This window comes from Centroberyx affinis, unplaced genomic scaffold (genome assembly GCF_046629955.1).
Source record: "Centroberyx affinis isolate AG114_WGS23_722 - 3 ecotype Tasmania unplaced genomic scaffold, CSIRO-AGI_Caff_v1 ptg001738l_1, whole genome shotgun sequence".
NCBI lineage: Eukaryota > Metazoa > Chordata > Actinopteri > Beryciformes > Berycidae > Centroberyx > Centroberyx affinis.
In genome coordinates, this window is record NW_027280142.1 from 418,066 (window position 1) to 431,206 (window position 13,141).

Genomic DNA, 13,141 nt, shown 5'->3' on the forward strand with positions numbered 1-13,141 from the left:
TTATTATTCAATAGTAGATACAAGATAATTTCCACTTTGATCGCCTCATGGCAGATGGGCAGAAAATGGCTCTCATCCTCCCATCTACCATATGCATTATTACTTTGAATACCATAACAAGTAGATATATCAGATAGAGATCAAATGAACAAAGTCACCAAAGGAGCCGCAAACTAATTAGTCTGTGTGCTGAAAATGGTTCCCCCTCCACTCTCTCTAACCTTTGTTCTGCTTTCCACCTACAACAAGAATAGAGTATATTAGAGGTAAAATGACCCTTGTGTCAGATATGAGAAGTAGTTCAAACAAAGAGCCTTGGGCTATTATGTTACATATTAACACTGTTACCCTATCACAGTTTCCCTGCGTCTAAATGTGATTCAGTGGTAACATGAATGCGCTGACAAAATGCTTACTATTCAGTGCAAGCTCACTGTTTTGCTGAGTGTTTTGTATACTGAAAGCTGAAATATGTAGCAATGACATTCCCATCCCCAACACACACACAACATGCACTGTGAGCCTCCAATATGAATTAATCCCAATACTTTCAAGGTGGAAAAACACCTTAAGATATTTGAGTTTTTAAGTGAATAATCACAGCAAACTGTGTGTGCTAGATTGAGACATCAACTCTGTGGCTCCTTTGTGCATTTTGCTTTGTTTCACATCCATTCTTCAACTGTCAACAACAATCAGCTTGCAAACCTTTACATGTCTGTAACTTCATTTAATCATAAACGCATTACAGACCAGGACAAAATAGCAAAATCACAGCAAAAAAGACCAAATACATTATTTCTTTCTCTCTGTTAAAAGGAATGTATTTAACAGAATAAATATCAAACAGCAGCACTTAGAACAAACACAGTCAAGAAGAGAAACGTGATACAGAGATGAAAAACTTGACAGTCTTCCATGTAAAAATGTAGACAAAAAGTTATACTGTAGTTGAGAAAACGATGACAAAAGTTTGGAGAGATTAACATACTTCTGTTTCTTGAATCATTTGGTTAAGTAGCACAGAATAAACTGTATTTTAGTGATAACAATAAAAGTGTACAGCGTCAGTGAATATACACAGGAATATACAAATCATCTTGATATGATGAAGGCATACATTTGTATTCCGACAAACATTCTAGTCGTGGTTTAGAAAGCTACACCTTTAAAATACAGACAGTTTTCTTTCAAAATGTTCAAACAAAGTTTACATAAACGATAAAACCACTTGTGAAAAAGTTGTTTAGATAAATGAAAAAGTGTCATTCATTCTTCATTCCTTAGAAAGCATTTACATTGAAATACTGCAGCTTTTGGCATATGTTTTAATAAAAGACAGCAGATAACTGAGGCATTTGAAAGCATAGTGTCTGTTTCAGAGCAATTTTGATATAGCCGTAACTGTATCAGTGAACCATGACTGTGCACCTCTTATTTGCTATGTTCTCCACGACAATTATGACTTTCTGCTAACACGTAACCAGGGAAAAAAATCTGGGTGCTAGTTATTTCTACGCCACTGAAGGAGACCTGCTCAGACAAAAACCTGTTCTTCTCGCTCATTACAGCCTCATGATCACATAAACATCAACTCAATGCAACGGGAAAAAATACAGAGACAAATAACATAGCAACAAAGTAAACATAATCATGTGTATTGACAATATAATCATGCCCTTCATTGGCATTCAACAGCATTGGCATCCAAACAACCATAGTAAAGATAGACAAACAAACCGGCAACTGAGTTGATCAATAAACATGTAGCTGGAACACAAAGGGTCCAGTTATGGTCCACGCCTCCCCTCTGTGATGACGTGTAACTTAATGACCTTGCCTCTTAAGAGATAAATCAGGAACATGCACTCCTCTTCCCCCCCCATTTCTGCACACGCACGCCGCCGTGTCTGCAGACGGACGGGCCGCCCGCTCTAAAGCGCACAGCTCTCATTGCAGTCAGTGGCGCTATCAGCCGATCTCCTCTTCAGCTCCCTGCCCTCTGTCTGGTGGTGGGTGTGGGGGTGGGGGTGTGCCGGGCTCCCCTGCGCCCGGCGCCCGGGTTGCTGCGGCTGGGCGTCTTCCAGCCTCTCGGCCTCCACCCGGAGGTAGGCGCGGACGCGGTGGTGCTGCGCCACGCTGCCGCTGAAGTCGATGACGCGGCACTCGTACGTGCCCTCGTCCGACGGCTTGACGCTGGACAGGCGGAGCTTGTGGGAGATGTTGCTGCCGGCCACTTTCACCACCTAACGGGAAAAAGATGATGCATTCTCATTTCAAGCCATACCCGTGTGAGTTGTGCATACTATAAATTGAAAAACATATTAATTATTTAAAAGTCTGTATCACTCTCACCAGCAAGAAAATTCATGAGAAATGTATTCAGAGTTAACTAAGCATCTATCCATTAATGGAAATGAATCTTGCAGAAGCTGCTTGGGTTCATTTGCTTTCATAGTCAGTCTAACATGAAAGTTTGCTAGTTTTCTTTAATATTTGCTTTCTTTGGTGCCAGTTGACAGCTGATGCCAGATCAAACTCACGCTAATTTTGGTGGCATCTTTGGACGTCTCCTCCAGAGGCACCACCTGCACGGAGATAAGGATGATGCATTAGTAACACAAGGCTGATCTGGGCTGCGCTTTCCAAACACATCTCATCGCTATAGGAACGTCTCATCTCATTGGCTTACAGCAGCAAAGCATTATGGTGGACAGGCATGTTTCATGTTTTCAACATAGTTTCTATAACAAAGCTTAGTTGTAATGCCTTGGATTGCTTATCTGTTGTAGCTACTGTTTTCTCTGTACAGCTGGTAACATCCTGGCGGCTGAGCTACGTGCGTTGTGTGTGTGTGTTTATGTGTGTGTTTGTGTGTGTGTGTGTGTGTGTATACACACGTGCATGACTGTGTGCATGTTTATATTAGTGTATGTATTGTATGTGTGTGTACGTACATACACTCTACCAAGCACGCAGGCCTCTGAGAAGGAGAGTGTGTGTATGTGAAGGCAGCGAGGTATTCTTTTGGGCATAGGTATGAATTATGCATGGAGCAGACAGAGATTTTGAAAATCTATTTCTTCCTCAGTGCCAATTATAGTGTCTAGAGGCACAACAGGGGAGCCTGAGTTCCCCCACGATGGGAGAGAGTCAACCTGTTCCCCCAATGCTGGCAAATGCTAATCAGCAATTATCCATTCGTTTCCGTGCCAGAGGGTTTCTGCCGTGGCTAATATTGTATTTCCATCTGCCTGATGTACAGTAAGCTTTAGGTTCAGACCAAGCAATTCTGTCCACAATATGAAACTGGAAAAACTGAAAAACTGAAACTGAAAATGGACTTTGTAATTCTACAGATAAAAAAAGAAAGGTTATACCTTGGAAGAAAAGTAAAAGTTTGAGTAGTAAAAGTATCACCAATATGAAATAAGACCATTGCCTATACCAGTGGTTGTCAAATAGGGGTACGCGTACCCCTAGGGGTACGTTGGGGTACTGCAGGGGGTACGTGAGAATTTTTTTTAAACGTTGTTTTTATGCCTCCACGCCGGCGACAGCTGTGGCCGGAGGCATTATTTTTTTGGGTTGTCCGTCCGTCCCATTCTCATGAACGCGATATCTCAGGAATGCCTGGAGGGAATTTCATTACATCTGACACAAACGTCCACTTGGACTCAAGGATGAATTGATTAGAATTTGGTGGTCAAAGGTCAAAGGTCAAGGTCACTGTGACCTCACAAAAGACGTTTTTGGCCATAATTCAAGAATTCATACGCTAATTATGACAAAATTTCACACAAATGTCTAATAAGATAAAATGATGAAGTGATGACATTTTATATCCAACACAGTGTTTCAGGCTAACGAGAACCCTCGCCAGGCCAAAAAAATATTTGTGTTAATGCCAAAAATAACGCCAAATATCCATTCATTCGAAAATCAATAATCATTTGCGTTTGGGAGCCTCTGTGCGGCGCTGTTCCGAAACGTGAGTCAACCTCTGTGTCGTTGCCTGGGAAACTCTTGACACGATGCGAGTGCCACTGCTATCACACCGTGTCCTAACTGAATGCGATGCGAGCGAGCTTGGCGATCTGCAATTTCAATAAAAACTTTTATTTTGGTTTTGGAGCACCCTTTTACACACCCACTTATCCACCCAATCGATAGCTGGCATTCACCTCTCCTGTTCCGCTCCAACCCACTCCCTTCCAAGCAACTATGGCGTAGCCAAAAGCTAAGATGGCGACTCACCACAGGGAAGAGGCTGAGTCCGCGATCGCCGTAGCTGCTCGTCCTACGAAGCCGACATCCTCCAGTTCCGAGGGAAAAACGGGATTACACGCCATCCGCATCGCAGCTAAAGCACCGTCTTCTCAGCTGCACCGGCCTCTCAAGTCCGTGCTGGTGAATAAAGTGACGTGACCTAGACTTGAGTCTAACCAGCTTTCATCAAAACTGGTTTATTTTGGGAAGTGGAATTATTTTGGGGATTACTTGTGAAGATTTATTTTTGTAAGGGAACTTGCATTTATTTTATTTTTGGTCATAAGGAAATTCTGGAGTGGAATTACTTTTTTGTTGAGCTTTGGACTCTTTTCTTTAACTGTCTTGAACTAAGGAATATTCTAATACAAATGGTGGACAATATGTATGTGTATGTATATGTGTGTGTGTGTGTGTGTGTGTGTGTGGTGATTTTGTTTAAAGAATATTCATTTTGTCTATGGTTGCTGGTTTCAGTTGTTACACAGGTTCTTCTGGGTTCATGACATGTTTGATAATTTCATGGGTCCATTGTGGGAGGTTTTGACTCTTGACTAACTTGACTTGATTTAACCTTAATATCGTCAGGCCTGATCCTGACTGGCACCCCGGCACCAAGGAAGATAAAGTGCAGCAATTAATTATGCACACTGTGTTCATGATGTGCTAATGTTTTGCAAAGGTCATAGGTTACACATTTTATTTTTATGCAATAAATGCAGCTTATTAAGTCATCCTCTCCTTGTGATCACTTTGTTTTAAGTCTTGAATATACCAAGCGAACAAAAATTTGAATGCAAATATAAATTGCAGACCGCCTGCTGCGCCATCTGACCGAAGCCGACCACGCCAATATGCCATCCCGCGCGCCTCGTTTGTTTAGGGTTTTTTCGGTGCTTACCACCAGGCCTGAAAAAAATTCTAGGGGAAACACTGCAACAGTTCAAAGGTCAACTTCACTGTGACATCATAATGTTTTGATTATCACTGTAGCTGAGAAAATGATCTTAGGTCATTCTACAAAAACGGTGGAAGTGCTGTCACTTGCAGACACCAAAATCCTTTAAGTTGACCTAATAATGAGATTAATTATATATGTTCAAGAAGTAAAGACTGTCCTTGCAATGATGAAACAAAGTTTATTGGCAGAGGCATACAACCGCGAGGTGGTTATTTCTAGTTTTATATATCAGTCGTGAATAATTCCTAAAATAGTTCTGCTATAATAAATTAAATTAAAATCTGTGTACTAACGTACAAATTCAACAAACTATATTTGATATTCAATATTCCTTTCTCAATGAGCGCCATCTTGTCCAGTCAGGTGTTAGTTCACTGTGAGCTAAGTTAGCAGCCAGTTTTGATTTCAAAAGCCAGACGGAAATCGAAAAATGGATAAGTGGGTGAAACGTAGTGGCAATGAGAAAGAAGCGAAATCTGTGAAAAAGAAAGCGAAAACGGAGCCACCAAAATATCGGCAGTATCGGGAAGAATATGTTTTTATGGTTTTACATACATGAGCTGCAATCCCCCCCAGGTGTTGTGCTTCTTTTGTGGGGAAAAATTAGCCAACAGTTCCATGAAGCCATCCCACCTCCAACGACATCTCAACACAAAACATCAGTGTCATGTCGGTAAGCCACCAGAGTTTTTTAAAAGAAAACTTTCTGACTTCAGATCATCCCAAGTAACAATGCGAAAAGCTTCTACTACCTCAGCCAAAGCACTTGAGGCTTCTTATGCCGTGTCCTTGCTAGTAGCTAAAGCAAAAAAGCCATTCACCATTGCTGAAGACTTGCTACTTCCAGCCGCTGTTGTATTGGCCAAGACTATGCTGGATAAATCCGCAGCAGACAAACTAAAAACTGTGCCTTTGTCAAATGACACTGTTTCCTGCAGAATAGATACAATTGCCACAGACATTGTTGATCAAGTTGTGGGAAAGCTTGGTGAATCATTTTCACTCCAGCTCGATGAATCGACAGATATCAGTGGACAGGCACAGCTTGTTGCTTTCGTGAGGTATATTGGTACTGACGACGTTTGTGAACATGTACTTTTCTGCAAGAGTTTGGGGGGAAAAACGACTGGAGAGGACATTTTTAATGTTGTTAATGCGTTCTTTTCTGAAAACGGCCGGAACTGGAAATCCTGCACCAGTTTATGTACGGACGCAGCTGCGTCAATGACAGGACTCATGGTGCGAATTCGAAAGGAGAACCCCGATGTGCAGTGGACTCACTGTATCATACACAGGGAAGCACTGGCGTCCAAGAAAATGAGTTCAGTGTTGCATGGCGTTCTGTGTGACGCTGTCAAAGTAATTAACTTTATTAAGTCAAGGCCACTTAATGCACGACTGTTTCACAGCCTTTGTGAAAACATGGGAGCTGAACACACACAGCTGTTATTACACACAGAAGTGTGCTGGCTCTCTCGAGGTAGAATACTAAACAGGCTGTTTGAACTGCGATCTGAAGTGCGCACCTTTCTCTCAGAGCACGAATCTCCCCATGCCACTTTGTTTGAGGACACAGACTGGCTTGCAAAGCTATCCTATCTTGCAGATATATTCGGTAAACTTACTGAACTCAATGTGTGTCTGAAGGGCAAGGACACCAACATTTTGAACCTGTATGACAAGGTGGGTGGTTTCCAGAAGAAATCAGAGCTGTGGAAAAGGGCGTGTGCAGAGGAAGATTTCACCTGCTTTCCCCAGGTGGATGCTTTCCTCTCCAGTGAGGATGTGGAGAGAGCTCCAATGAAGGCAATAATAGACGGACATTTGGCCGGTTTGATTGATGGTTTTAATTCTTACTTCCCTAACATGAAGGAGAAATCGGCACAGCTGGACTGGGTGAGTAACCCATTTCTCTGAAACAAACAGAAGCAAGTTTCTGTCAGTCATCAGGAAAAACTTCTGGATGTGTCATCTGACAGGGGCCTACAAATGAAGTTTGAAACATCCACTCTCACACAGTTTTGGGTTTCTGTGAAGAGGGAACACTCTGAGTTGGTAAAGAAAGCTTTGGAGCAGCTATTACCTTTTGGATCCACATATTTGTGTAAGGCCTCCTTTTCTGCAATGACTGTGATAAAAACAAAGCAGAGAAACAGACTGTGCCTGGAAAAGAGCTTGATCACTGCAGTTGCCTCCCTGCCACCCAGAATGACAAAGATCCTCAGTGAAGCACAAGCCCATGTTTCTCACTAAATTGTAAGTACCATCCTTCTATTTAATCTTGATGTTTACACTGCCAAATAACATGCACACTGCTGTGCATACTGTAGTGTACATTATCTATGTTCATTTTTACTTTTTTGCTTCCAAAAATGTTTTGCGCTGGTCAGGGGGTACTTGGCTGAAAAAATATTTTCAAGGGGGTACATTAGTCAAAAAAGTTTGAGAACCACTGGCCTATACCATGTTTGACAAAACAGCTCTGTCATAAGGCTTTATGTCAAGATAGGATTAAGCCCACGTAATCTTGATCAATTACTGTACGTGTGAAGCAGGGGCATTAACTTAACTTTAAGCATAACTCATTTTAAGAAGTAAATTATTTAACCTGTGATGTCCTTCTGTTAGGAAGCTGATATTTTCAATGCCACATCAAAGATCACCATGAAAAGCCTAATCCATTCTGAATGGCTGGAGGAGTCTACCAGCATAGTAAAATATACAGAGGCACAAATTAAAAATTACATTTTTAAACATTTTCTCACGTTTAAGGGAAACAATGTCTTAAGTTGAAAATAATATAGATGTTTCATGTGAAGAGAATTAGTTTTTGCATTTAATGTTCAGCAGCCCACGTAAATAGACCTGAATGGGAGGATTCAGTAACTAACTGACTAACCAGCTGACTGGAGAGAAATAGTAACATTTTGTTTACAGTGATCCAATATTATATTGAAGATGTTGAGCTAAAAAAAAACAAACAAAAAAAACTGCCGTAGCTTGTAGGCATCTAACCATGAAGCTATCAACCAAGTGTCAGTCCAAGCTAATACTCCAGTGTCCATCTGGCCGCCTGTTAGTCAACTCGCCACCACACAGCTGCCTGATTTTTGCTGTCTTTCCAGATATGGATAATCAATCACTTGATTAAACTAACCTATAACATATCTTACCTTTCTTCCTCTTTTGAAAACGTGAATAAGATCCATAAGCTGTTGTGTCTTTTCCTGACATTGTGTTTCCTGGCTGACGTTGTGTTTTCCTGCCTTCTCTGACCTAGACTAGGACCGACCGATTAAAATCATCCATAACCTAGCCTATTCCTTTAGTCCGACTCAAACTACAAGATGACAGATTGTAGGGTTGTGCAAAAAAATCGATATAGCTGAGTATTGCAATATTTTTTTCCATGATACTGTATCGATTTTCCAGCCCCTCGTATCGATACATTAAAACAAAATTATTCATGTTTTAAACGGATTTAAAATGTCCTTAAATTTCTCTCAAATCCCTTTGAATTAAATAGTTTTGACTCAATTTGTCCACTAAGTTATCAATATAATGTGATGTACATATTAGACTACCCAGGTGGCACACAGCAAGTTGTATTTTCAGCTCTATTTTTAAATTTCCAATAAATTATGTAGAGTATTGCAATGTATCACAATATGTATCGTATCGCAATGTATCGTGTACAATTGTATTGTGACCCATGTATCGTGATACGTATCGTATCATGAGGTCCTTGCCAATACCCAGCCTTAACAGATTGGCAGAGCCCCCTACCAAATAGACACACATAGCAAGCAGCAACAGGTGAGTTCGATTTGTGTCCCGGCATGTACCTCGATGCACCCAAAGCCGAGCTTCAAAGCTGGCTCACGTACAATAACCGGCCCGCTCTGACTACTAACTCGAATTTACCCCGCACTCTGTGCGGGCAGATCTCTGCAGACAGCGCTCACAATGGAGCGTGGCTGGTGAGAGGCGACAAAAATCTTGAACAATGTAAACTTCACTACATATTAACTGATCAAAAATATTCAGGGCTAATCTCAAAATATCCGGGGCTTAAGCCCCGAAAGAAAGACCCTGGCGACGCCACTGGTGTGAAGCACCTGACTAGTGGTGATGATATATTCAAGACCCCCACCCCCCTCTCCAACATGTTCTCCCTGGTGGCTTACCTGATTGCTGATCCAGGAAGGCTTCTCTTGCCAGTTTCTGTGGTTCTTAATATACCACCACTGGATCTCCAGGGAGTAGGAGGGAGAGCCCGCCCCGCGGAAGGAACAGGCCATCTCTACGTCCTCGCCGCTCCGTGTCGTGATGTCGTGTGGCACCTCGGTAAAGAGAGCTGGAAGAGAGAAAGACAGAAGAAAGCTGAAGAGACTGATGGTCTGAAGGAAAGATGTGCCTAAGATGGCAGAAATATACTGTAAATCCACAAGAGGAATATAATTTACCTTTACATAAACGTAAACATTTCACTGGTGACTTTGCTACAACACACTTTCTTTTCAGCAAGAGAAAAACAGTGTGAATCACAGAAGTAAAACGTGTTGGTAGCCAAGTGAATGTAGCAATGAGAAATTCAGAGAGAAGGTATTGATTTGCCAATCAAACCACTGCCTTGGTACATTTACTTAACAGGCTCATATGATCCATCAAACAATTGGTGAATTATCGCCATTACACATATATGCATACATTTACATGGATGATTTCAGAAAAAAGTCCAAATGTCACATGGTCCAATCAGTCAGACTCAAGAATTTGACCTGCCTGGATGGGTATACAATCCTGCAATGAGTGAAACCAGATGCATTTGAGCTCTGCACTATTCATTCTCTTGACCTTTTCTCCTCATCTCATTTTGTCCAAAAAGTAGGCCTGTTACAGTTGACATAATCTTTTTCTTGGTCTCAAGAGTAGTCTAAACTTGCTGGGAGCGCAATGCAAACTTTCAAAAAGTGCAAGGACATTATGCAATCCTGCTGTCAACAGTATAGCAGCCCTAGCTGAAAATTTTAGGGATACTAATTTGGAACTGCCATTGCACTTCAATCCTGCACCCAAGACCAACCACCTACACACTGAACATAATTTCCTCTGGATTGGCTTTCTGTAATGGTCAATAATTCATCATAACAGTGCATTGGCAGGCAAACTGACAAACTCTCCCACTTTCCCATTCTCTTTCTTCCTCCAGGCCACTGTGCATATTCTCTGACTCAGCATCGAGTGTGTGTGGGGGGACACTTTCTAATCCCTCTAGTTTATAGAAGTCTGGACAAAATGGAGACATCAACTCCCCAAATGCTCCCCTATCTGTAACCACACATCCAGCCATTAAAACCCACAGCTCAATCCTCTTAACTGGCTCTCTTAAAACACACAGAAATTCATTGTTAATCCACTTCTACTCCCCACCACAGAGACTGGAGCTTGGCTCTGTGAGCAACTCTGAGAGAGATAATACTGTGGCTGTCTATGATGCACCATCTGGTGATCGTGACAAAATAAAAATAAAAACGGATCAAGTTGTTATGGATGATACTATAATTAAGTTGAAGGACACTTACAACTTGGAGTTTGCTGCTGAGAAAAGAAAGTCTGCATAAAACATTGTTCAGGTGTTCTGGTGGATGAATGTATGAGATGTGACAACTGTGACTTGACTACTCTGAGGATTGCAGCAAATTAATATGCAATAAATGAATATGGTAGATTTACATTATGATAACCTTTAGATACTGCTATATGAAGCAAGAGTAGAACCGTAAAAAAGATACATAATTGAAACCCACTGGCCTTAAAAATCCAGCATTGCATTCACCTTTGGAAACCACGTATGAAATTGAATAAAAAACACTTCACACACAACCACACGCAACCTTTGTTCATTTGCATGATTCCTTTCTATAAATAGAATGAATAAAAACCTGAAAAATACATATTGAGTTCATATGCCATGAAATGTAATATCATTACGGTCAGTTCAGTGTCATGCAGACAGCCCTCTGCTGCTTATTTCATACAGCACTGACCACCTCCATTCACTGCAGCATGCTAATTAATGTGGTTAATGTATAGTGAAAGTGTATGCACGTTCAGGCTATCTGAGCTGGTCCACACGGTGTAACAGCTCCGCTCCAAGTCATGATTGGTTGTAAATGCATCACACACCATTGAGCCTTGCATTTACACCCCCCCCCCCCCCCCCTACAGTTGCTCTTCCTCTCCCTCTCTGCTACTCACAGTCTGTATTGATTTTATATGAGCATGTTAATGAAATATTATTGGAGTAAGTGGACTGCTGAACAAATGGGTTTCCGTTTGTTTTATTGCCTCAAGACGAAGTGCTGCTCTGGGCATCTGGCCTACATCTAAAAAGGAGATAAGAACAGCGATCTTGCAGCACTTACCTTTTAAATTAGATTTTTGGAACATTTATTTAATTCTTGTTTTATAAGGCATTCCTAACAGAGCTCCAAAACTACATGTCACTGTTTTGATGTCATCTTCTGTGCATTTGCAGTGGTCAAAGAGTTGCTTCATTAAACCAATTACAATTAGCTGAGAGCCCTCAATAAACAAACACATTAAACACCTCAACCAAATGAGGAAACTTTGACCTCTTGCTGACAGATTGGATTTTTCTTACTGCTGAGTAGTTAGTGTGCTGACCCTTAGCTAACACTGGGTAGCACAAGGGGCTACAAATGGCTTGTAGGTTACTGCACATTTGATTCAATTAAAACATTAAAGGAATAATTCACCCAAAAATGAAAATTCAGTCATTATCTACTCACCCCCATGCCGATGGAAAGTCGGGTGAAGTTTCTTAGTCCACAAAACAGTCCTGCAGCTTCACAGCAAAACAACGTTGCAGCATTCTCCTAAACAACCAAAGTTGCTGGGGACCTGTCTTAAAACGTAAAAAAACAACTGAAAAAAACGTAAAATGGCTCCATACAGCTCGTCCGGTGTAATCCACCGCCCGGAGATGCCAAGTTGACTTGAAAAGACATCATTTACACCCTTTATTTTAGCCGAAATCTTCACTGTAGCTGCTGAGCTCAAAGCCACGTTCACGTTAGCGTGCACCCCGGCTGAAGTGGGTGCACAAGCTCGAAGGCGCGTACATGCGCCGCTAGACGAGATCAACGAGAACTCGCGATCTCTCCATACCTCCGTGTTTACACTGCTACCCAGAAGTTAGCGTTACACACAACAGAGAGAGCTCTGCTGAAGTTGGAGCAACAAGTGCCTCTGTCGGCTCTAACATTACATTTTTGGTCTTTGATCTGTTACCTAACCATTGTAGCTTCTTTCAATAGCGCCGATATATATAACGACATATCTTTCTGTTTCTGTTGTCAGACGACTGCGCAACAGTGATCAAGGGTCACAAAATGCTAACTGGCTAACCAAGGCTAACGCTAATTTCTGTACTGTTAGCATTTTGTGACCCTTGATCAATCATTTTTTTCTTTATAGTGGTGCAGTCGTCAGACAACAGAAACAGAAAGATGTGTCAGTGACAACACCTGTATTGTGTTATACATTATGTTGAAACACAAAATATGTGATCACAGCACTGCGACAGAAATTTGGCTTTATAACATTGCTGGCAACGGTGAGAACAGAGCTATACCCTGTAGCCATGTTTGCAAAAAAGGTCTATAAATTACTGTACATACCTCAGTCCTTTGTAGTGACGCGGCCAGCACAGCTGTCGACTTCAATAGAAGTAGTTCTGTTTTTCTTCCCTGGATTTTTGGACCGTAACGGAGGGATTCAACGGAGGAGTTGAGATCCAGACGAAGAGCAATTAGCCACAGCTGTAGTCTTTCTGGGTCATGTAGTGTAGTTTGTGAAAAGTCACCGATACGTACCGGGATGAAG

The 13,141-nt window shown here is 41.6% G+C and overlaps 1 protein-coding gene across 1 annotated transcript in view; it reads right to left on the reverse strand.

The window, feature by feature from the left end:
* Positions 1–1,934: 1,934 nt before the first annotated feature.
* LOC139652010 (V-set and transmembrane domain-containing protein 2-like protein) overlaps positions 1,935–13,141 on the reverse strand; it is a 30,136-nt gene continuing 18,929 nt past the window's right edge. Inside the window, exons 2-4 of the mRNA XM_071528931.1 lie at positions 9,418–9,587; positions 2,544–2,588; positions 1,935–2,246 (exon numbers count right to left, since the gene is read on the reverse strand). Of these exons, the coding sequence (XP_071385032.1) occupies positions 1,935–2,246; positions 2,544–2,588; positions 9,418–9,587 (527 nt within the window). The remainder of the gene's footprint in view (positions 2,247–2,543; positions 2,589–9,417; positions 9,588–13,141) is intronic.